The following is a 25,146-nucleotide window of genomic DNA, read 5'->3' as shown; positions in this document are numbered from 1 at the left end:
AAAGAGTATTTCAATATGAATTCAATCAAGAGTAAGATTACTGAAAGATGTTCTTTAGAGTTTTGGCCTCCCAAAATTTACATGCATTAGCAATGGTTCCTTAAGGGCATATATTTATAACATATCATATCTACAATACATTTGTCAGGATAATAGAAAAAAATGCTTGTTTGTCTACATATTATGTAAGAACTGTAGGGAAAATTTTCTAGGCATATACTTAGAAAAAATATTCTCTCCCTTCAAACTAAAAACACACACGAGGGACTAAACAGAAAAGATACTTACAGCTCCTTCTTGATCAACATCAGCTCCCATGGCCAATAAATGTTTTACACATTCTAAATGACCCTTCCGTGCAGCCCAAACCAGAGGAGTAGTTCCATACTAAAATAATAATAATAATAAATTTAAAATTATTATCAGATCTGTAGTAAAAGAGACAAATTCTCAACATGAATTTTGATACAAATCATACTTTGAGTATTCTTAAATTACTGTTTATAGAAATTATAATTTTAATCCTAGATAAATCTTATTTTTCCCACTTTCTCTCTCCTGAAGAGATTAACCACTGTATGAAATTTCTTTTACCCAACTTTAACTTTCATAATTAGTGACAATTTTTCCACCATAATGTCATACAGCCTCTAATTTTCAACAAGCTTTCAGTGCTTCCTGTATCTTGTGAAATACAATTTAAAGTTCAACAGTATGACTACAGGCAAAAATAGTAACAACCAAATGACAAACAATTCTAAGTACTTCTGAGGCCCAGAGGAGTTTTGGCTTAAAGTCACAAAGCTACTAAGAGGTACAGTAAGACGCAGGACCCAAACAAGCTTGGCTTCAGTCCGTGCTCTAAGCCACCGATCCCAAATCAGCCTCTGAACTTGATAAAATAAATTCTAGCCTGGAAACTGCACTTATTAAAAGCACCTTCTGCTGGAACGTGATTCAAAAGACATCAGAGAATATATATTATGCATAAAAACAATGCTGTATCTTTGGGGAGGCTGCCAATCAAGAGACACATGAATATCCACAGTGATCTTTCACTACATGAGACCAGAGATTAAAATAAACATGTAATAAATGCCTGCTTTCTATAACAGCTCTGTCCAAAACTTTCTGTGCTGATGGAAATGCTCTATAATTCTGCACGGGCCAATACAGTAGCCACTAGTCTCGTATGGCTATTGAGCACTTGAAATGTAGCAAATATGACTGAGGAACTTTGTTTTTATATTTTCTGTGTTTAGTACATATATAGGGCACTGCACACAGTAGGTACTAAACATTTTCTCAAAATGTTAGACTGACAGACTAGTAGCATAATACCTGATTTTGGAGGGGCTTTGAATGCCAGGTCCCATAAAGCATTTTTCAATAGGTCAGAAGGAGAAATTAAAGCTTTCACCATCACATTAAAGTGTCAATCAGAAAACATCAATAGGGGCGCCTGGGTGGCTCAATCGGTTGAGTGTCCAACTTCGGCTCAGGTCATGATCTCGCAGTTTGTGGGTTTGAGCCCCATGTCAGGCTCTGTGCCGACAGCTCAGAGCCTGGAGCCTGCTTCCGATTCTGTCTCCCTCTCTCTCTCTGCCCACCCCGCCCCTCATGTTCTGTCTCTCAAAAATAAATAAGCACACAAGCGGGGTAAGGGGCAGAGAGAGGAGAGGCACAGAATCCAAAGCAGGCTCCAGGCTCTGAGCTGTCAGTACAGAGCCCAACACAGGGCTCGAACCCACAAACCATGAGATCATGCCCCAAGCCGAAGTTGGATGCTTAACCGAATGAGCCACCCAGGCACACCCCAAATACAAGATTTTTAAGTGCCATATTATAAGTATTTGCCATAGTCTCTTTACGGTCCTTGTTAAGCTATAATTTTAGATAATACTTTTTAAAAAATGAGCACAACCTGCATAAAGTGTATAAAATACATCAATCTTAAATTGTACTACTTGACGATTTTTTTTTTTTTTACATACGTGTGCACCCAAACAAGTACCATCCAGATTAAGAAAAGGACAATTTCTGACATTCCCCTCAGGTTAAGCAATACTATCTGACTTAAATTTATGCTGAAAATGTATTCCAATTATCAAAAATGTCTGATTAATACTATTTTCCTGTATTTCACTGAACTGTTATTAATTTGAAAAGAATACAGTTAGCCACAATGTATCAAGTTCTAATTAAATAAATACTTGTTAAATGTTTGTGATGACTATTAAGGATTTAAAAAATGAACAGAAAAAAAAAAAAAAAAAAAAAAAATGAACAGAACAAAATTCTGGGAAGCTTTCTGAAGTGCATGGCAAATGAGCAGATGTGAAGGATGAACAGAAAGTAAAGCACAAGAGGAGAGGGCTCCCCACGCTCAAAGGGCACATGCAAAGGCATGGAAGGACCAAGAACACATGAACTGAGGCACCCACATCCTTTGGCCACGTGCAGGAAAGGCAGCTATAGGGCTCAGAGGGCAGAGAGAGGACAAGGCCTATCTTCCCACATCACACCAGGGATCGGTGTCTTCAGCATTTTAAGCATGACGAGAGAGAAAACTAAACCTGACTTTTAGAAAAACCACTCTGGCAACAACACGGAAGCAGACAGAACTGAAGTCACAACAGAAAATTTCAAATAATGGAAACAAGGAATCGTCCCTATGTATTTTCCAGAGAATGATGAATGTGATGTAAAAAAATCAACGGAGGGACACTCAAGGTGGTAGTCACAAGGGATCTGCCTGTGACATACCTAACTATATAAAACACATTCATAAACACAATGAGAAGATTCATCAGCGCAACCTCATGCGATCATATAAAGAAACCTATACTCAGACATGCTGCGTGGACATAACGCGGACTGGAACCTGGAAAGGTCTTGCTGACCTACCTTATCCGAGCAGTTGACTTTAGCGCCATTTTGCAGTAAAAGATGCACTATATCCGCATGGCCTCTCCCTGCTGCCCAAATAATGGGGTAAACACTGTACTGCTGGGAGACAGGTAGGTGGGGATGTAAGTAGACAGAAAAAAAGATGAGAAGGGAGCGGGCAGGGGAGGGGGGGAAAGAAAAATCTTTTAGGTGGATATTTACAACACACATTTGCTAAGAAAAGTAAATAACAAAGGGAGTGATACAAAGTAATAATTTAAAAAAATCAAGTTACAGATCATTCTCTACTTAAAAAACAGTCATAAAACATAATCATCAAATAAAATGCGCTCAACCTTAAATACATACATACTATGAACATATTTATTTTTACAGATTAATACATTTAATGTGATTTCTAGCCAACAGGCAAGACTAGTAAGAGAAATGTGAAACTATTCTTATATAATCCTTCCATTAACTTGAATAAGTTTCTCTTTTTTTCAGCTTTATTCAGGTATAATTGACAAAATCACAAGATAGTTAAAGTGTACATGATGTGACATACATGTATAGTACAAAATATAGACAATTTCTCAATCTGCAGTCTGAGACCCAGTCTCAAGTAGAGTAGTGATGCATGTATTACCATTTAAAGAAATGTATAGAAAAATGGTATGGAGATAGACGCACACACACACACATACACACACATATATAAACACCCCTTTCCTTTAAATAAGTTTAGATTAAGAATGCATACCCACAGAAAACAGGTAAGATGACTTAAGGATTTTGAAATCCTAAATTAACATTTAAGCTCTAAGAGTTGCCTTTTTGTTGATAAGAACTGAGATACAAGCTTAGCTTGAGAAAAAAATTCTCACTGTGCTTTGCAATCACATCCCGCATTATTATCTTTAGTAAGATCTAGATCATTTCCATCGAATATGAAGTCTAAAACGTAATCAGTCTTCAGCGTTCCCTAAGAGAACTTCCCACTTGTGTCACAGTGACGTTTTTGCTAATGCTCACCAAACCAGTGACGCTCGGATTGGCGCCATGAGAAAGCAGCAAGTCGACCACTTCGGTGCGGCCTTTGTAACATGCCCACATGAGAGCAGTCCATCCTCCCTAAGGAAAAAAAAGGGGGGAAGCGGGTGGAAAGAAAACGTTCGTGATCACTTCCAGGCACAAAAATGGCATTAATGAAGTGCCTCCTTTGAATATTTTTCTCTAAAACCATTGTTTTACGAAGGCACTACTATGTAGTTTGAAATTCCCAAGCTCCTCAGAGAAATATACAATAGTATCAGAAATAAGTCAAATCTCTTAATTCCAGAAATTATTACTCCAATTTTTGACTCTATCATGGAAACTGAAATAGAGAATATTCATGTTCAATTCTTTCAAATTTCCAAGTTTTGTTTTGGCTCCTTAAAAATTTTTCTTCAGAACACTTTATATGTCCCTATATATTCTCCTTGTAGGAGCCTAGAGTTTTTCTAGAGAGGAATTCCAGCAATCATATTTGGCTCCTGCATTTAAACACATACTAGAGGGGCACCTGGGTGGCTCAGTCAGTTGAGTGTCTGACTCTTGATTTCAGCTCAGGTCATGATCTCATGGTTCATGAAATCGAGCCCCACATCAGACTCTATGCTGACAGTGTGGAGCCTGCTTGGAATTCTCTCTCTCCCTCTCTCTCTGCTCCTCCTCTGCTCGTGTGCACGCACACACTCACTCTCTCTCTCGCTCTCTCAGAATAAATAAAAACTTAACAATAAACACAACCTATAAATCCCAGATCATTACGGCACCTCTTCCTAAAAAAGACAGGACGCTAAGGTAATGATCTGTAGATCATGATATCCAGGGGCGAAGTCATCAAGTATGAATTACCAGCATGATAACTTTCTATTTTCTAAACTACAGGAGCAATTTTCTTTTCTACTGTTTTTTTATTTTAAGCAATTTTCTCTTCAGCTAGAACACAATTCAGTAAAAGAGACCAATGTAATCAAATTATACTAAGAAATGAACGTTTTGTCTTTGAACCGGCATTTAAATCCACATTTGGTTTTGAGAATATAAATCACTTAATCCTTCTCTGATTCTCTTTCATCATCACTAAAAAGGAGATTAAAAAAAATACTTGCCCTAATCTAGAAAAGGCACAATTGTAGAAAGGGAAAACAGATCAGCAGTGGCCAGGGGCTGAGGAGGGGGTGGAGGGGAATTATAAAGGGGCAGCATGGGGGTACTGTTAGCGGTGAAACGGCTCTGTTTAAAATGTGGTGGCAGACGTACACATGATGCACTTGTCCAGACCCGCAGAACTGTACAGCACAAGAGGGAATTGTACTGTGTGCAAATTTTTCAAAAATCAACCAGAACGTGGAGAGAAAAAATAGAATACAGACTGGGCCAAATGAATCTAACTGTATTACAAATGAATCACATAATCACATAACTACTTAGAAGCTAACCGTAGGTAACTTTGGAAAGCAATGTTTTGACTGAATACTGTAATGTTAAAGACAGAAAGAACTGGGGCGCCTGGGTGGCTCGGTCGGTTGGGCGTCCGACTTCGGCTCAGGTCATGATCTCACGGTCCGTGGGTTCGAGCCCCGCGTCAGGCTCTGTGCTGACCGCTCAGAGCCTGGAGCCTGTTTCAGATTCTGTGTCTCCCTCTCTCTCTGCCCCTCCCCTATTCATGCTCTGTCTCTCTCTGTCTCAAAAATAAATAAACGTTAAAAAAAAAAAAAAAAGACAGAAAGAACTATGCACAGACACTGTACTAAGTAGGTAAACCTCTTTCTCTCAGAGTATCGATTAGAAATTCTGTAGCTACTTTAATTTGTATCCTAGAGTTGAACAAATAAGTGAATACATTGTGCAGATAATAGGGCCAGATTTCTCATTATCAGAGAAGGGTTACAAATTAAGGAAAGGGAAAAGTCTATAATGAATTTGGTTGGCAGTATTAACCTGGTCTCTTTAAAAAAAAGATACATCCCCCCCACACCCAAATAGATATAGAAATAGATGCATGTATATGCAAGAATTAGCATAAAGACATCTATCTTCTATGTCTATCCATTGAGAAGGACTATAAGCAGTGACACCCCAGCAATAACAAGCATACCTAACACCAAGATATTGGTTTCTCAATACCATTTTCCAATAAAAGAAAACAGGCTTCCATGGAAAACTGATTGATTCCAGGGCTAATAATCAGGAAAATAAGCCAGGAAAAATACAAGATGAACCTGAGCCTGAAGCATCTTGTGATGCCGGAAAATAAGGACAGCACATGTTAAAAGGGTATAGAAGCTTCCATGGCCAAAGTTGGAACAACCTGAGCAGAAAAACAGGTACAGAACCGAATTATAAACCGAAGAACAAAATAAATATTCATCAGGGGCGCCTGGGTTGCTCAGTCGGTTAGGCGCGTCCAGCTCTTGATTTCAGCTCAGCTCACGATCTCAGTCTGTGGGTTCGAGCCCCCTTGGGATTCTCTCTCTCGTCTCCTCCCCAGCTTGCGCTCTCTTTCAAAATAAACAAACACTTAAAAATAAATAAATAAATATTCATCAGACCATATATATCCACAGATATGTAACTACATACAGATACGTGGCAGGGGGAGGGGGGGTGGGGTGTGCAGGGGAGAGAAACAACTCTTCTTTACGGAAGAATTCCAATTGATCAATGTACAGAGAATGAGGGGAGTAGGAAAATCACCATTATAACACCACATTAATAACTGCTGCATGCAAGATATACTGATAGATGTTAAAACAAATGAGTGAAAGTTTAATCAAAAGCAGTATCTTCTCCAACATATTTAGCAATTACAAAGGGGAAAATAGTAACCTTACAATGAAGAAATCTGGCAGACACTACCTTAACCAAGAGACCAAGGTCAACCTCACCAGTGACAAACTCTGCTAGCATGTACCTAGATGCGCAGAGAAGGGAATATCGTCTCTATGGTATCCTTCCCCAGCAAAGTATAATCTCAACCTAATCATGAGAACCATCAGACAAATCTAAATTGAGAGAGATTCTAAAGATGCCAGAGGAGTGATCTTCCAAAGTGTCAAGGTCATAAAAGACAAGGAAAGGCTGACAATTTAGCTCAAATTATAGAGCTGAATATTTTAGTCAAGTTTCACATATACCAATATTTCAATCTTTAAAATGCCTTCCCAGAACTGTTTGAATATCAGGCTCTCATTTTAATTTGTATAATGTCACCCTATGCAAGCATCTAGGAGATTAACATTTAATCCTGAGAGACCCATACCCAAATTTGCAAATGAAAAGATCAGAACCGAATACCTACAGCAGTAGCTGTAGCTCAGGGCCCACAAAGGTCCTCTCAAGGAAAAACCCTCACTAGATTCCCAGACGTTACACCCCGGAGTTCTTCCTGAACCCCAGCAGCGCCTGGCGGTCGCCCTCCTCTCCTTACACAAGTCCCAAGGACTCTGCCTTCCCTCATGGCTCAGCTACTGCCACCCACCCGATCCTGTGAGGTTTCGGTCCCTCGATACGAACTACTCAGGGAGACACGGTCCTCAGTTTTCCCAACTTTTGGCATTTGAAAGCCAAACGCAAAGACCCTTTAGATCTGTTAAAACAAGTTGTGGTGATTACTTAGGGGAAATAAAAAATATGGAGAACTAAAAAAGCTTAAGATAATTTTGTGCAATCTTGCTAAGTTTGACACATTCAATAACACGTATAGTTCCTCACTCCCTGCTAATAAACAGGGGAGCAGCGATAGAGGAGAGAGCCTTTGGAGTAAGGCAGACCTGGGTTCAAACCTCGGCCTGACTGCTTTGGGCACGGGGCACTTCTTCCAGTTTCAATTTCCTGAACTACATCCATTGAGAACAAAAGGAATTCCCAGCCCATGGGATTGTTCTGAGAAGTCAACTCACCATAGAGAAGCTAACGCGTATAAAGGGACCAGGCACAGAATGGGAACCTAATATTAATCCATGTGATAAACAGGTTTGGTGCCTTTAACAAGATATTGAGAACTAGGAAACTCCATGAGTTTCCCTTCTACTTTATATGTCAGTAAGATGAGAAGACCACACTTTATTCCCGCCTGCCATACCCATTCTCTGCCTGGGTTACTGACATCATGGAATTCTCTCCCTAAACTTTTAGAGCAATATACTTCAACTCCTTTTCAGAAATAAGCAGGATAGGGGCGCCTGGGTGGCGCAGTCGGTTAAGCGTCCGACTTCAGCCAGGTCACGATCTCGCGGTCCGTGAGTTCGAGCCCCGCGTCGGGCTCTGGGCTGATGGCTCGGAGCCTGGAGCCTGTTTCCGATTCTGTGTCTCCCTCTCTCTCTGCCCCTCCCCCGTTCATGCTCTGTCTCTCTCTGTCCCAAAAATAAATAAAAAACGTTGAAAAAAAAAATTAAAAAAAAAAAAAAGAAATAAGCAGGATAAAAATGGTTCTGCATCTTTATATAAAAATAAGTATCCCACCCACTTCATTAAGCGTGAGAATACAGCTAAGCTTATGGAAATAAACACACCACGTCAATTATCATAGTAAGCGTAAGACAGCAGAATGCTGCGGTTTCTTAAAAGCTCAGACCACCTGCATTTCACATTATCAGCAAAGTAATGTACGTTTTAGACACCACGGCAGATCAATTCCTTCCTCTCTTCCACTACTAAAGCTAACTTTGGAAAAGACTCAACATTTTGCAGGATAAATAGGCTAGAAATGATCTCTTTCTTCATCTTTATGCTTTAAGCAGATGCCACGATCCAGCAAGAGCTCAGACCATAAAGAATCACATCTTGTTGAACTTGTAATGTGTACAGATGGCATGGCCGAACACAATTATATTTTTAAAATAAATTTATAAATATTATTCTGGAAATTATCACTTTGAACTGAAAATATTTATAAGACTATACTGTCCCTCTTGAAGTTCCTCTTTAAAGGAAACAATTCTTTCACATTTGTTTCAAAACATTGTCACGTTGAAAGTCAATGAGTTGTTTTCAATAATATTTCAGAATTTTAAACTCTGAAATAAACCAAGAATAACAATAACTAAGAATACTCTAAAAGAGGTTCATTGTATCACCTGGGCTTTAACACATTCCTGAGAGTCATTTCAGTGCCCAGCCCCAGACCCTAAGAACGGTATTACAATAGCACCTCCTGCACGAGAAGCCAAGGTCCCAGACATATCTACTACTGTTAACAAGGCTCCGGCTAATGAAACGTACCACAGCCCTCATACGTACCATGTCGCGGTGCTCCAAGTTGACCCCACATTTCAGCAGTTCCTCCACAACGTGCACGTGCCCTTCCTTTGATGCCGAGATCAGTGCTGTCCAGTTATCCTGGAACACACAGTCACAAACGTTACCATTTCAAAACCAAAAAACAAAAATCCAAAGTGAGGAAAAATAAGTTCGACTTTACATACCAAATGATCATACCAAACTGACATGATTTGACCCCACTGTGAACTAGTCTAAAATAACACCGCAGCATAAGCTCTGTCAAGAAGTTATCCGTCTGCCCGCGTGACCGCAGTGTGTCAAGCGCTCTCACAGCTGCTTGGTCTTGTCACTGGCCTTCTAACCACACTCTGAGGTTTCGTGGAAAAAGGAAAGATGACTATCAAAACTTCACAGCTAATCCTTGTGGCTAGCAACCATTGCTATAAATTGAAATTAAAGAGCTTGTCATCAGATTTAAGAGCACATTCACAGGCTATTAAACTAACGCAATCCCATATGATGGATTTAGAAACTATGCGATAAAGAACTACTGTCCTTTCTTTTTAAATAAAGGCTACAAGTGCCCAGGTGTATGTGCTCCCGATTCAGCCAGTGCCAGCTGGGTATAAAAAACAGGAAGTGCTGAGACTTTTCACTGAAAATAAAAATTCCTCTCCCGTATCACCCCTTTAAAAAGCAGACTTGGTAGAGGAGGCAAAGTTAAGACAGATCTGAAAGCACAACTGTAACCTACTAATTTTGAATCCCTTCTCAAAAACAAAGAGCAAAGTTATGGAGAAGACAAGAACAACAAAGTAGATTATTTTAATATATACCAAATCTTCCAGATTGCAATTAGCTCCATTCTTAATTAATTCTTTCACTATTTCCAGGTTGCCTTGTTCAGCAGCTATCATCAGTGGAGTCTGGCCACACTAGAGAATATAAAAGACACAGAGAGCTTTTCAAGATGCTGTACTGTAACTGAAATGCCACAGTTAAGTACACCCTGCTTATCACAATGGATGTCAAACATTGTTTACAGAATTTCTTAAGTTTACAAACACCTTTGAAATCTTAAGTTTTCAGTTGACTAATAATATAAAAGTCAAAGAGAAAACAAAACGGTTTTTTTTTTTACTACAGCATTAGTAGTCTACTTGGATGCTAAATTTCATTCAAAATAAATAAACATGAGGGGAACCTGGGTGGCTTAGTCGGTTAAGCGTCTGACCTTGGCTCAGATCATGATCCCATGGTTCGTGAGTTCGAGCCCCACAGTGGGCTCTGCACTGACAGTGGAGCCTGCTTGGGATTCTTTCTCTCTCTGTCTCTGTCTCTCTGTCTCTTTCTCTCTTCCTCTCTCTCTCTCTCTGCCCCTCCTCACTTGTGCTTTCTCTCTCAAAATAAATAAACTTAAAAAACAAATAAGTCAACATGAATAATACTAGGCTCTGAAAAGTAATCACCACAATGTATATAAAAATCTTAGCATTCGGGGCACATGAGTGGCTCAGTTAGTTAAGCATCCACCTTTGGCCTGGGTCATGATCTCACCATTCCCGAGTTCGAGCCCTGTGTCGGGCTCTGTGCTGACAGCTCAGCACCTGGACCCTATTTCAGATTCTGTGTCTCCCTCTCTTTCTCTGCCCCTCCCTCACTCACGCGCGCTCTCTCTCTCTCTCTCTCTCTCAAAAATAAACATTTTTAAAAAAACTCTTAGCATATTTATGGTAACCAAATTCTCTAACTATAGCAGATAGAATATGATACAGAATGTGGTTTTAATATATTTAAGATGTTTGTCAAGGGCAAAGGGGAGGAAAGTAAAATAATAAATAAAAACAATCTAGGTGCTATATATATATAATATACATAAACAGTTTTTTTAAGACCTCCCTTCTAATCTTAATTCATTAAACTAAAGCTTCTGCTCATGACACCACAGTTGCCCAGCCTGTGTGCCTCGAATAAGACACGGTAATAAGAGACAGTACTTCCTGAGCCCTGAGACAGCGTGGCAGGGCCCGGGCAGCCAGATCCTGGGATGGGTTCGCCTCCAGCAGCAAGGCTCACCTGCAGCAGGGGCAACGCACACACTGTCGCCTTCCGTGAGGGCCACGGTGTGAAACAGGTTAGCGGCTCTGGGCTAACGGTGATGGCACTAAAGGTGTTACCACATACTTAAGGTATACGAGAAAAGATTTACACCGAAAATTAAGTTCGATTAGATAAATATTTATCGAAGCATCTATTTACTATGTGTATATCAGTGGGGGGTGGGGGAATAGCCGTGATTTTTAAAATGCTAATATGACATCATTTCTCTGCTTAAAATCCTCAGTGGTTTCCTGTTGCTCTTTTGGATCAGAACCAAAATACTGACAGTGGCTGTGGCGGGACCACCTCAAAACCTATTCTGGGCCATTCCCTCCTCACCAACAAACCCGTAAGCTCTTTCCCACCTCTGGACCCTCACACAAACTTTTCCCTCTGTCCCACCCAATTAACTACCAAGAATAAAGTCGCGGCTGTTTCTAAGTTACTCTCTCCACAACTGTAGTTAGAAGATTGGTTAAGCAAGAACTAATAGAATAAACAAATGTTTTGTTATAAGGCCCAGCTTATAAGGTCACATCAGCTCTTGGGTCAAACATCAACCCCTCAGGGAAGCCTTACCAACTCCTCTAGTTTTCCTTTACTATACTAATCCTTGTTTGTAATTACTTACATTTGTGGGATTAACACCTGATTATTATCCTTTCTCTTAAAGGCTCTAAACTCCACAAGAGTAAGAAGCATGTCTGTTCTTTTATTTAATACTATATCCCCCCCCCAAAAAAAGAGAGGCAAACCAGGAAACAGACTCTTAACTATAGACAACAATCTGATAGTTACAGGAGTGGAGGGGATGGGGGATGGGTCAGGCAGATGATTGGGGGGACGTGCCTGGGTGATTGGGGGGGGCGCCTGGGTGACTGGGGGGGGCACCTGGGTGATTGGGGAGTGCCTGGGTGATCGGGGGCGCCTGGGTGATTGGGGAGTGCCTGGGTGATTGGGGGGCGCCTGTGTGACTGGGGGGGGCGCCTGGGTGATTGGGGGGGTGCCTGGGTGACTGGGGGGGGGCACCTGGGTGATTGGGGGGCGCCTGGGTGATTGGCAGACACCTGAGTGGCTCAGTCAGCTAGGCATTTGACTCCTGGTTTTGGCTCAAGTCACAATCTCACGGTTCCATGAGTTCCAGCCCGCATTGGGCTCTGTGCTGGCGGTGCGGAGCCTGCTTAGGATTGTCTCCCTCTCTGTCTCTGCCCCTCCCCTGCTTGTTCTCTCCCTCTCTCTCTCTCTCTCTCAAACATTTTTTTAAAAAACAAGCGAATAATTATAATAATTGGCAAAAATACAACAGATACTATTATAATAACATAGGAGTTAAACACAAATATTGGTTTAAACAAAGCACACACCTAAAGTGCATTAAACACAGACATTCTTACAGAACAACGGATACTAAATTACATGTCATTCAACCAAAGTCATTAGGGAATGAGGTATTATCCACAAATAGATTTTCCAGGTGAAAAAGTTTATCCTTTAAACATTAAATTTGATTATATATTGCATGGTAGCCATTAATTTATAAAGCAATGCACACATTACTTACTACTTATTAAACAGATTACCTTTACACATCATGTTTACAATTCTGAGTCATAACTACAGACCCCAATTATCACACCCAGCTTGCCTCTGTCAGCTCTAACCTCTTTGACCAACTTTCTGCAGCACCCTTCTCCCTTCTAGTCAACCAGGATAAAAAGTGAGACAACAAAGTCATTGGTATAATATATAAATTAAAGCCAATTAACCCTGAATCTATAGCCCTAAGGATATGTGAATTTTACATGAGAATTTTCAGATTAGTAACTCCAGAGACTCAGACGTTTTTTGTTTACTTTTGGGGGTCACAGTCACGTCAGACAGTTCACAGAGACAGGTGCTTCTAGCATATGAGGGGAAAAAATAACATAGATGTGTAAAAATACCTATAACACAAACACAAAAGATGATATAAATGTGATTAACTAGAAACACGCCAGACGAAAGACTTGAATAGTCGTTCGTTTCTCTAGCAGAAACTATTAGTTGTCTCCCAATATCGAGTGACGGGATTGTGTTAGGGGCGGCAATGTGCTCAGCTTAAAAACAAAACCAAAAACAAAATCCCCACGTAGTTCAGCCTGGCTTGCAGCCGGAATGATCCCAGGACACTGCCCCGGCTAAGTGGCCCAGGCCGCCCGGGGACCGGACGAGCTCGGCCGGCCTGTCTCTGGGCTTCTTGCCTCACGAGACACAATGCCGGCGTTGTGACGGCCAACGCGCAGTGACCAGCACACAGCGAGGAGTGGACAGAAGGGCAGAAGGAGCCTGGGAAGATCTCCTGAAGCCGTCACATCAACCTTGGAACGGTTCCTCCGGCTTATCAGCGCGTGAGAAAAATAAGACCTTAAGTTGATGGAGACACGGTTGTAGGAGCTGTCGCACGCAGTCCAAAGCGATCCTTAACTGATACACCTTTGACAACTACACCACTCAAAAAGATAAATAAGGTTGCCATGAAGTTATTACATTCTAAAAGATAGAAGAAAAGTGACCTTATAAGCTGGGCCTTATAACAAAACATTTGTTTATTCTATTAGTTCTTGCTTAACCAATCTTCTAACTACAGTTGTGGAGAGAGAGTAACTTAAAACAGCCGTGACTTTATCCTTCCATTTTAAAATGAATCACTAAAGGCCCTTTCCATACCTAATCCCACGCATCCCAGCAAACCCCAAGCCCACTGCTTTCCAAACTACACAGGATCACCTGTTCACATAACCCTCACTCCACTTACGATGACCTCAAGCCGGAACACATTAGAACAGAACGCTGCACCAAGGGACGTTCCCCCGACAGGTCACCATACTTTATCTCAGCTCCCCAGAAGACTACAGTGCAAAAACACTTCCTACTCAGGATCCCTTTTTGTTCTTCCCAAATCCTAGGTAGTCCTACTTGAATTTATTTAGGTGTACTAGACCTCAATAACCAGTGCCCTTTAAAGCAAATCTTGGGAGAATATATACTTCTTCCAATAATTGTAGTGAAACGAAAACATTTTTAAATTCTCCTTTGAAATTTGCCTCAGAGCCTATTTCTAAGCACATAACAAAATCCACTCCTTGAATTGACAGTCCCACTTCATTTTCTTGGAGAATACTGTCCCACCTCAGCACTAAAATCTTATACCAAGAAGACCTCAGAGAAACTTTCTGTTCTTTTCTAAAAATAAAAGCCCATCACTACTTTACAAAGGGCGAAGACCTGCCATCATTGAGAATGTTCACAGGCTGAGATTTATCTAGTTTACAAATAAAGCAGAGAGAAAAGGTGGCAAGAAATTAGCATTTACTGATGGCAGCCAATTGTATGCTAAATACAGAAATTTCCCCCACATTACTTTATTTTATTTTAAGGTTTATTTATTGGGGGGGGGGGGGGGGGGGGGGGAGGGAGAGGAGAGAGACAGACAGACAGAATCCCAAGCAGGCTCCACGCCAACAGCACAGAGCCCAACACTGGGCTTGAACTCACGAACCACAAGATCATGACCTGAGCCAAAATCAGGAGGCAGATGCTTAACCGACTGAGCCGCCCAGGCATCCCACAGGCTAAGTTCTTCTTGCTTTTTGTTTTTAAAGTAGGTTCTCCAACCCAGTATGGAGCCCAACATGGGGCTAGAACTCATGACCTTGAGATCAAGACCTGAACTGAGATCAAGAGCCAGTCGCTTAACTGTATTTTATTGATTTGAGACCTTTTCAAAACTGATAACCAAAACACATTAACATAAGGTAATTACATACTTTTAGGGGCAACAAAGAAGAGAGGAAATCCACACAACTTTATAGAATTCTATAAACTTTAAATTTTATAAACACTTGTAGAAGCAAAATGCAATAAAAAGACTTGAGAAAGCTACTTTGTCCCATCACTCACACTGAGCCATAGTTTAATAATCCAGGTTGTTTCAAATCATTATTTTAAAACTCAAATTTGAATGGATACAATACTACACTAGATATAAATACTATTAATATCAGTTAAATGCTACCTCATGCATGATGTCAACTTAAGCTCTATACCAAATATGCTTAATTCTTTACATGAATTAGATTAATAAAATTTTGTGCTCATTGATGTGCTGTATTTGTCCTTGCATGTGAGGCTATTTTTTCAGTATTCCCACAGAAAATGTCTATGAAGTGATACTTAATATTTTTAAACTATAATCATTTTATTATTCCAAGTGTGTTAATATATACTAATTAAAATGACCACTTTTGTAAGTAATTCTTTTTATTTTTTAAATATATTTTTAAGTTTGTTTATTTATTTTGAGAGAGAGACAAGAGTGAGGGAGGGGCAGAGGGAGAGGCAGAGAGAGAGATCCCAAGAGGGCTCTGCACGCTCAGTGTGAAGCCCAACATGGGGCTCAAACCCACGAACTGCGAGATCATGACCTGAACCAAAATCAAGAGTTGGACGCTTAACCGACTGAGCCACCCAGGTGCCCCTAAGTAATTCTTTCATAACAGTGAACAATCTCCAATTATAAATTTTCTCTTATCTGTTTAGAACAATTATTGACAATGCACAATCACAGAGGAGTTACCTACCCAAAACATACTGTGTTCAATATAGAAACACTGAATATATCAGTACATCATTGGATGAACTTATTCTGAAAACTCAAAGAATGGCAACAGAGTATAAACAGATTATGATCTGAAATCAAATAGAACAGAGTTCAAATTTGGGTTCTAACAGGTAATATCTTGGATAGGAAACTGGGGGATTAAGTCCTTTACCTGTAAATCAAGATAAGTATCAGCATTATTCTTTTATTTATTATTATTTTGCAATGTTTATTTATTTTTGAGAGAGAGACAGAGACAGAGCACAAGCAGGGGAGGGACAGAGAGGGGGACACAAAATCTGAAACAGGCTCCGGGCTCTGAGATGTCAGCCCAGAACCCAACATGGGGCTCGAACTCACAAACTTCAAGATCATGACCTGAGCCAAAGTCGGACACTTAATCAACTGAGCTACCCAGGTGCCCCTCAGCATGAGCTGATTCAATAAAAACACTAACTATCACAAGGTTATTGCAATAACAAAATTTTTTTGTTAAGATTTCCTTATGAGACCTAACATTTAATGAAATTTAGGTACCCTATGTCAAAAATAATCATAGTCATAAACTAGTAACAGTTGATTCAACAGCTTTAAAAACATTTATAATATTTGCATATTCATGTTCATAGCAGCGCTATTTAGGCAACAGCCAGGAGGAAGAAAAATCCCAAAAGTCCATCAGTACATAAATGCATAAACAAAATGTGGTATATACGTGCAACTGAATGTTACTCAGCTTTTAAAAGGAGAGAGATGTTGTCACACGCTACAACATGATTGCACCTTAAGGATATTATGCTAAGTGAAACAAGCCAGTCACAAAAAGCCAAATTCTGTATGATTCCACTTATATGAGGTACAAAGAGCAGTCAAGTTCCTAGAAACAGAAAGTAGAGGAGCAGCTGCCAGGGGCTGGGGAGAGAAAGAAATAGGGAGTTGGAGCTTCAAGTACTGTCAACAATCTTACCAGGGTTAAGAACTTCCTATTTCTTACATTTTTTCTTGGCCCAACGCCTTGTACACAGCAGTCGGTAGTCAACCAATGTTCGTTCAAGGATTTTAATTTCAGAAACTTGGTCTTACCTCGTTTCTCTCATCTACATCTTTGCATTTTTCTAGAAGAGCTTTCAGGGCAGGAATGTTTTCCTCTTCTACATAATTTATTACACTCTGTGATATCAGAACTGACATTTTCACGAAAAGCTGTAGTTCTCTTTATTGCAAAACCTGTCAAAAGCAGATTAGATAAAACACACATATTGATTAGGAAAGCACAGATGTGACTGAGGGGGGAAAAAACCCAAATTTACTACTGACTATATTATCGTTCTTCACCTTACGTTTGTACAAGTAGACCTCCACCCGCAGGAGTGAAGGCCCCACAGCCCGGCTGTCAAAACGCCCCCCCCCCCTTGCCAAGACTCACACACGACTCGGCCTTAACTCATCCAAGTCCCAAACTCCACACGCATCCCCCCAGCCGTCCTCATCACCTCCCCTACACAAAAGGAAGTGACCTCAGGAAATGGCAGCTCCAGCTCTGTCCCTCCGTGGAATTCTCTCTGCCTCGTCTCACCCTCTCCACTCCACATTCACTCTGCTAGCAAATCCTTTTGGCTCTACCTATAAAACATATCTCACCTCCAACCACGACTCACCACCTCCATCACAACCACCCTGGTCCAAGCCACTGTGACTTCTCATCTAGATCCTAACTGTTCTCCTTCCCTCCGTTCGCCTTCCTCACGATCGATCCTCCGCGAGGCAACCACGGCGATCTTCTGAAAACGTAAGTCTGACCAGAGCTTCTTGACGCAAAACATGCATCGGCATCACCTAGACAGCCTGTAAAACACAGATGCCTGGGCCTCGCCCCCAGAGTCTGACTTGGTAGGTGTGGGTGCAGCCCCTGAGTCTGCATCTTTAACAAGGTCCCGGCAGCCGCTGCTGCTGACTGAAGAACCACACCTGGCAGAGCACTGAGTCAGATCACATCCTTCTTTGCTCAAAGCCTTCCAATGGCTTCGCCAGGAACTCAAATCACGGGTGTTACCTTGGTCTCCATGACTCTAAGCGACCTCATCTCCCACCACTCTCCCTTATCCATCTCATTGCCTGAAGAGGTCAAGTGCTGTGCCACCCCAGGGATTCTGTCTGCCTAAATCTCTTCCACCGAAATGCACATGGCTCCCTCCCTCACTTCCTTCAATCACCTTGTTAGGAAAGTCTAATCTGACCATGTGATGTGAAATAGTAACGACCTCACACATACTCCACAGGGGTCCCCACATTCCCACCTCCTTGCCCTCCTTTATTTCTCAGTGGCCCTTACCACCATTGGAAATACGACATATTGTGTGTTTATTGTCCATCTACCATTACTAGAATGTAAATGCAAAAAAAGTAGGCACGATGTTGTATCCAGTTGGACATCCAAATACAAATCAACAAATCTCAACCCGTACCTTACACAAAATGCATATACTAAAATTGACCTAAATATCTAAAAAACACAAAACTTCTAGAAGATAATATAGACTATTCTGGATTAAACAAAGATTTCTTTGATATAACACTAAAAGCATGGTTCTCAAAAAAAGAAAATCGATAAATCAGTTCACCGAAATTAAAAACTTTTTCTCTAAGAGAATACCATTACGTGGGACTAGTGATGTCTTTTTTCCTTCCATTTCCGCCCCCCTCTTGAACAATGTCAATTACTGGTATTCCACGCTTGTCCCCTCATCGTACTTTATACCTCCTGACTTCTCGAGTTTCACACGTTCACAGACGGACAGCAATCATGCCCCAGGATGGCTCTACCCCGAGCTTTACTCATACCTGATTTCTATGATGAGATTTAGAAGCTGAGAGCTGAAATTCAAATGAGTTTTGGGACTCTGAGTTAAAGCTGAACTGAGACTTTGGGGGCCCTTGGGATAGGTTGATGTGTTTTGCATGTGGGATGGAAGTCTATCTTTGGGGACCAGAAGACAAACTATTCCACTATATGATTCCATTTATATGACATTCTGAAAAAGGAAAACTATATGGACAGAAAATAGAACAGAGGTTGTCAGAGTCTAAGGGGGGAGAATGAGGTGACTACATTGGGGTACAAGAGCATTTGGGGAGATCTTGGACTATTCTATATTCTGATTATGGTGGTAGTCACATGATTATATGCATGTGTCAAAATTCAAAACTGGACACTAAAAAGGTAAATAATATTGGTGTAAATTGTACCTCAATAATACCTTATTTTTTTAAAAATCCTCAAACTTAAGTAATTTCACTCCTCAGAATCAATTCTAAAAACACAAAAAACATGGACAAAGATTTTAAATACAACACAATTTTATTCATAAGAACAAAAACTCAGATATGGGAGATTACATAAATTATGATATGGTCACACAGTGGAATCAGATAGAGTCGTCGACGTGTTTCCAAAAAAATATACTAACGAAAAAAAATGTTCGTGATATATTTAGTGGCAGGAAAAAAACTACAACAAAAAACCAAAAAAACTATACAACATCTCAACTATTTTAAATATATACATTTGAAAGTACTGAAATGAAACAGATCAAATGGTGATGGCATTAATGTAAATTTTATTTTCTTTAGAAACTTTATTTCCTAATACTTATCCCCTCTCCAGGAAGTATAATTGACATACAATATCCTATTAGTTTCAAGTGTACATTGTTATCTCCATCTGTCACTACACAAAGTTATTACAATACTATCGGCTCTACTGACTGTACTCCCCAGGCCGTACATTACATCCCCTAGAATATGATACTTTCATCACTGCAAACCAGTGAGAGAAATTTTTTGAAGTCATCACCAATATCCAACGCCTCCATTTGTTCTCACATCTTCTAGGATCAAGGCTAAAACCCCACTCAACCCCATAGCCCAGCCAAGCTGAAGCACTCAGAGTTGCCCCCACCTGCGTCCTGCTCCACACCCCTCCCTTCTGCTCAACTTACTCCCTCCATTTGGAACACTATCCTCACATCCACCCTTTCAAAGCACTGACTGCTCTCTTCAGCGTGCAACAGTTACCACTTTCAGTCTAATGTACTTCCCAACATCTGGGATGGGCCAACCCCACTCTCAGTGCCCTAGTTCAGGGCCTTCACCATATACGCTAATCAAGACTCCCGAGGGCACAAGAGACAAATTTAACCCAGCTTCGGCCAAACAGGGGATTTATTTTAAGGATACTGATTTATTTCCCATAAGCACACTGTGGGAAAGGTGGGTGTCCCTGGACCTCAAATGCCAGGAGAATTCTCATTCTCTATTATAGACCAACTTTTTCTACACAAGTGGAAAAATGGCTGCCAAGAGTTATCTAGGCCCAAATCGGGTTCTCAAATGGGAGAAAGCAGATTATGGTTTGTTCCCAGATTCAAAAGTCCCAGCTTGGATCAAGTGCCAACCAGAACCAATTAACTATGGTCACAGGGCTGGGAGGGGGTCACAAGGTCACATAGTATTGGCACTGTTTTCAGAAAAGAGAAAACTGTTATAATCTAGGCACTTGTCCCAAAAATTCCTACTGCACCATCTCCCACCTGGATCAATGTGATAGTCCCCCAACTTAGGAAGTCTCCTGTCTCCAGTCTTCCCCTACCTCGACCAAACTGCCATAGCGAAGCAAGAGGGATCTAAATAACTTCCTTTTTAAAATCCTTCTGTTAGTTTCCCATAAATTCATGCCGGGAGAACAAAAGATGGTGGTTTTGTTACTCACGAGTCATTCAAGGAATGGAAGCCCCTGAAGCCTTTAAACGCCATTGTAAATATTCACTATTCAATTCTACGATTCCTATGGAAAACTCTGCTCTGTGCAGAGCAGTGAGAACTCGTACACGCTTTCCTGGATTATGATGGTGAAGACAGGTAGATCCTTCACGGTCTGGCCACATCTGACCATTCCAGCCCCACCTCTGTCTTCCCTTCCAGACCCATCCCTCCCACCCTCTACCCAAACCTGCTTCCCCACTCCCAGGTCCAGGCAGACTAATCTACTAATCTGACCGCCCCACACTTTCTTTTTGCTGGGCCTCTGCACCCATATCCCCCTGAGTTTAGAAAGCCCATCCTCCACAGATATGCCCAGACAGTTTCTACTCGTCTTCTGGACGTGGCTCTAACATTATCTTTTTCTGGAAGCCTCCACTGGCTGGCTGCTTCCTCTGAGCTGGGCCAGTGCCCTGACTCTCCGACTCCACACTCTGTGCACACACCCAAACTTAGACTGCTTGTACACCATTTTGCTCATCCTTGTCCACAGCTCTAAACTCCAAGTTCTTGCAAGAACCACCTGATATCTAACACAATGCCCATAAAATCGGGGCCGAGAAAGAGAAAAGCAGCCCCTGGCTGTCAGGAACTGGCCTGGCACGCACAGCCTGACCCTGGTACTGTCATGTGAAGATAAACACGGACAGCCAAGTGACTGTGTAGTGTATACCCAAGAAACAATGAATAGCATGGGGGCGGGGGGGGGGGGGGGGGGAGTTTTAAGTAAAAGTGAGAGCTAAGACTGGAAAGTGAGGGTGGCTGGTTAGATCCTAACTTCTTCAAAGATGAGGGCTGTCTGTCCTTCGTTCTCATCTCCCCAGAACCTACCACAGGAGCAGTGCAGGTAGAAACATCCCAGATAGCTGTCAAACTGGATAAATGCACAGGTATAGCAAACGTGCCTCCTCCGTAGGTCTTTGCTGCCCACAGGCTCTGCTTCCCTCAACAGCCCTGTTTTCTACCATCAACATAACCAAGGATGGGCACGTGATCTGGGACCTGCGAATGCTCAAAAACATAAGCCTGGCCAACGAGATTCCTCCCCTGAGAACTGGGAATTAGAGACAAAGACTCAGTTATTATGGGCCATTTTCAAAACGATACAGTTTTGAGACAGCCAGTCAGCAGAGAGAGAACCGAACAGGTAAGAACAGAGAAAACGACTCCTCATAAGGAAGAAAACAAACCTGGCCCCAGGGGAGACGGGCAGAAGGTGAAGCTGCCTTGGATGCTGACTTCTTGCTGATTCCCATTAAGTCCCATAAATCTCCTCTTCCCTGAGGTAAAAGAGTAAGTCTCCAGCCCTTGCCTTCAAAACAGCCCTAAATAGTGGCAGATAAAGCTGAGAAACTGACAGTTTTTGAGCAAAGGCAGGAAGAGGGGGATGGCACGCTGGCATGGTCCTGGGGAAGGTAATCTCCCAGCGTTGCATGTGGCCCCGACTAGAAAAACACAAAAAATGAGAACTCCCCAGCCAGGGAACCACCAAAACAACCCAGGGGAGAGGGGACGGGCGGTGGGGATGACGAAGAAAGGACAGATACGAGCTTGAACAACGTAAGATCCTCCATATTTGACCTTTTCACCTACCAAAATATCGAGAAGAGAGATTCGGGATGTAAGATCAAAGAAACCATGTGACTGGAGATTTTTTTTTTGAAATCTTTGAAAACTCAAAGATGATTAGCTGCCAAGCATAGGTGGCTGGAGGAGGGTGCAGCCATTAACAAAAAGAGGGAAGAGGGAACTCCGAAGTTGGGGGGGGGGGGGTGGAGTCAGGAGTTCTCTCTGCAGGGTAATGCCCCCCTCCCTCCTCACCAGTCCCGCCCTGGGGTGCCTTGGCAGGCTGAATTTGAGGTGCTCCAAGAACAGCTGGGTTGGATAATCCACCCGGCACTGGGAAAAACAGATCTGGACATCATTCACACGAAGAATGCAGAACAAGGATTCTCATCCTTGCGTCCACCGGAGTGACTTGGTAAGTGGGCCAGATACACGTATTCCTTGGCTTCTCCCCCAGAGAATCCCATTGGGTAGATCTGGGGTGGGCCCAGAACCGACATTTTAACAAGCACCCCAGAATGATTTCCATGAGCGTGTCCGCGCTACTAAAGCTCGAGAACAAAGAACGCAATCTTGCCCGCAGAATTTATCAACCTTGACTCTCCATCAACTCCCCTAAGGTGCTTTAATTTTTTAGACGTTTGGTCCTCCGTGTTGCCCAAGTATGGGCAATGCCAAGACGTCAGAATCACCCCCGCCCCCCATAATCGGAAGGGGTGATTCCGGAGCCACACCCCAGGCCAGCGGCAAGGCTAGGGAAACCACATTTTTAGCCAGCGCCCCTAGCGGCGGGCAGAGACGGTTCCTTAAACGGTTATTAATAAGAAAACACTGCTCATCGGTTTAAACCCCTGTGTCAACAACGACTTGAAAGAACAATAACCCAATATTGCTGGCTGACAAGGAAATCGCTTCCCTATAAATAAATCCTAGACGCGTCGCAATCAATGGCTTGCTGGTATTTTGCCAGGCAGGTAAAGGCCCACACAGGACAATGGAGCAATGAAGCCCGGTAAGAAAGCAAGGGAAGAAAACCAACCACCCCGCCCTTGGAAGCCCGGGGAGACAAATCTGGAACGCCTGCCGTAACGGTACCAGCGACGGCGGGTCCCCAAGTGGAGGCCGTGCCAGCTGGACAAAAGAAAAACAATGGTTTCACCCAGGTTCCCCGCCCCCAGCCAAGCGCCTCTCCGCCGGCCGGCGGACTGAGCACCGCAGACACCGAGTCCCAGACCTTCCCGGCGCTCCAGCTAGCCGGACCCCGAGCCCCCCCCCCCGCCCCCGCCCCCTCCCCGGCTCCCAGCCGCGACCCCCCACCCCCGGCCCGGCCCTCTCCCCGCCCGGCCGCGGCCCTTCCTCACAGGGCCTCCCCCCTCCCCTCCCCCCGCCCCACGCCCGGCCGCGGGCCCTCGGCGCTCGGCCTCGCCCCCTCCCCACCCACCTCCCTCCTCACCCGGCCGCGGGCCCCTCCACACCCGGCCTCGCCCCCTCCTCACCGGGCCGCGGGCCCTCCGCACACGGCGTCGCCCGGCGAGACACCCGGCCTCGCCCCCTCCCCGCTGGGCCTCGCCCCCACCTGCTCGCCCCAGTCATCCCGCGAAGCCGACCACCAAACTGACCGTCTCATAACGCGGCCCGAGGACCGCGCCTACAGCTCGAACGGAAAGGACGCGCTTTGCCGCGGGCGCTGTCAGAGGACGGGAAAGGGAGAGACGGCGGCTTTCAGCGCTTCGCCCTCAACAAACCCGGCGGCCATTTTCCTCCATCTCCGCGAACTGACAGATCACGTGACCGCGGGTGACGGGGCGGGGCGGAAGGTGGCCACGCCCCCCCGGCGGGCGGGGGCCAGCCCCGAAGGCTGCGGGGCGCGCGCGGTCGGGTGGGTGTGGTGCAGGGTCAGCGAATCACCGCGCTCAGCGGCCCTCCGCCCCCTCCCTCTGGCCTCCAAAGGGGTGCAATTTGACAAAGGCCGCGGGCAATATTTTCTTCCTCATCAGTGTCACTCTTCGGATTATCGGTCACTCACTCCTAATCCCTATTCACCATTGTAATCAAATTGTACGCAGAGTAATTTAAACCCAATTATAATTTCAGAAGACATCTCTAAGGCTTTGCAAACGAAGGCCTGCTCAAGCCCCTTCCTCGGGAACCCACAGGAGAGGTGTCAGCCCCGTGGAGCGCCTGTGGGATCTGCACTCCTGGTCTTCCAGAGAGCCCACCGCCTCCCTCCCCAGCTCCCCAGACCCCTGGCCAGCCCGGGCCGTCCACCCAGTCTCTGCTGAAGGTACCTCGGTCTTTCCCGAGGCCAGAGCGATTGACAGCTTTCAACTCACTTCTCACTGTTTCACTCGGTTCCAGACTCCTTCCTGGAAATGTTCCCCTCTCTGGGCTTCTATGACTCTCATTCTGCTAGTTTTCCTCCCATTCCTCTGGCTGCACCTGTCAGATTCGACCTCCCTTAAATTGCTGGTGTTTCCAGAGTTCAGCGCAAAGCTGGACTCTTCACCGTCCCCACCCAGTGTGATCCTCCTCCTGGACTGCTCCTGTCTGGGGACCTGGCTCCTGTCGCCCAGCCACCGAGACCGAGACCGGAATTGGGAAGTCTTTTTATAACCTCTCCTTCCCCTTCCCAATGACATCCCATCGGCCTCTTCATCAACCCCCATCAGTCTAAAGGCTGCTGAAGCTCTCCCCTCCAGGGCTATCCCCAGAGCCCCCAACCCTCTCCCTGCCTCTGCTGGTGCCCTGCTAACTGGTTCTCCAGCAGATTGCTCCCTCAGGTCACTCACTGCTTTGCCTAAACTCCTCAGCAGCCTTCCATTTCCATAAAATAGATTCCCAAAAAGTGCTTAACATGCAAG

The 25,146-nt window shown here is 43.4% G+C and overlaps 1 protein-coding gene across 7 annotated transcripts in view; it reads right to left on the bottom strand.

Annotated features, from left to right (window-relative positions):
* The window catches only part of KIDINS220 (kinase D interacting substrate 220), a 95,239-nt gene extending 71,248 nt beyond the window's left edge, over positions 1-23,991 (bottom strand). For 4 of the 7 annotated variants that reach the window (XM_042933728.1, XM_042933730.1, XM_042933732.1 and 1 more), the window contains exons 1-7: positions 23,905-23,991; positions 16,985-17,128; positions 9,999-10,097; positions 9,181-9,279; positions 3,925-4,023; positions 2,908-3,009; positions 289-387 (exon numbers count right to left, since the gene is read on the bottom strand). In XM_042933728.1, the coding sequence (XP_042789662.1) occupies positions 289-387; positions 2,908-3,009; positions 3,925-4,023; positions 9,181-9,279; positions 9,999-10,097; positions 16,985-17,092 (606 nt within the window). In that variant the 5' untranslated portion in view covers positions 17,093-17,128; positions 23,905-23,991. The remainder of the gene's footprint in view (positions 1-288; positions 388-2,907; positions 3,010-3,924; positions 4,024-9,180; positions 9,280-9,998; positions 10,098-16,984; positions 17,129-23,904) is intronic. The other 3 variants (XM_042933729.1, XM_042933731.1, XM_042933733.1) reach the window with 1 other exon arrangement.
* Positions 23,992-25,146: the final 1,155 nt, after the last annotated feature.

Source organism: Panthera leo, chromosome A3, assembly GCF_018350215.1.
Source record: "Panthera leo isolate Ple1 chromosome A3, P.leo_Ple1_pat1.1, whole genome shotgun sequence".
In the NCBI taxonomy this organism is placed as follows: Eukaryota; Metazoa; Chordata; class Mammalia; order Carnivora; family Felidae; genus Panthera; species Panthera leo.
The sequence above is the reverse complement of the archived record's forward strand: the minus strand, read 5'-3'. Positions and strand labels throughout refer to the sequence as shown.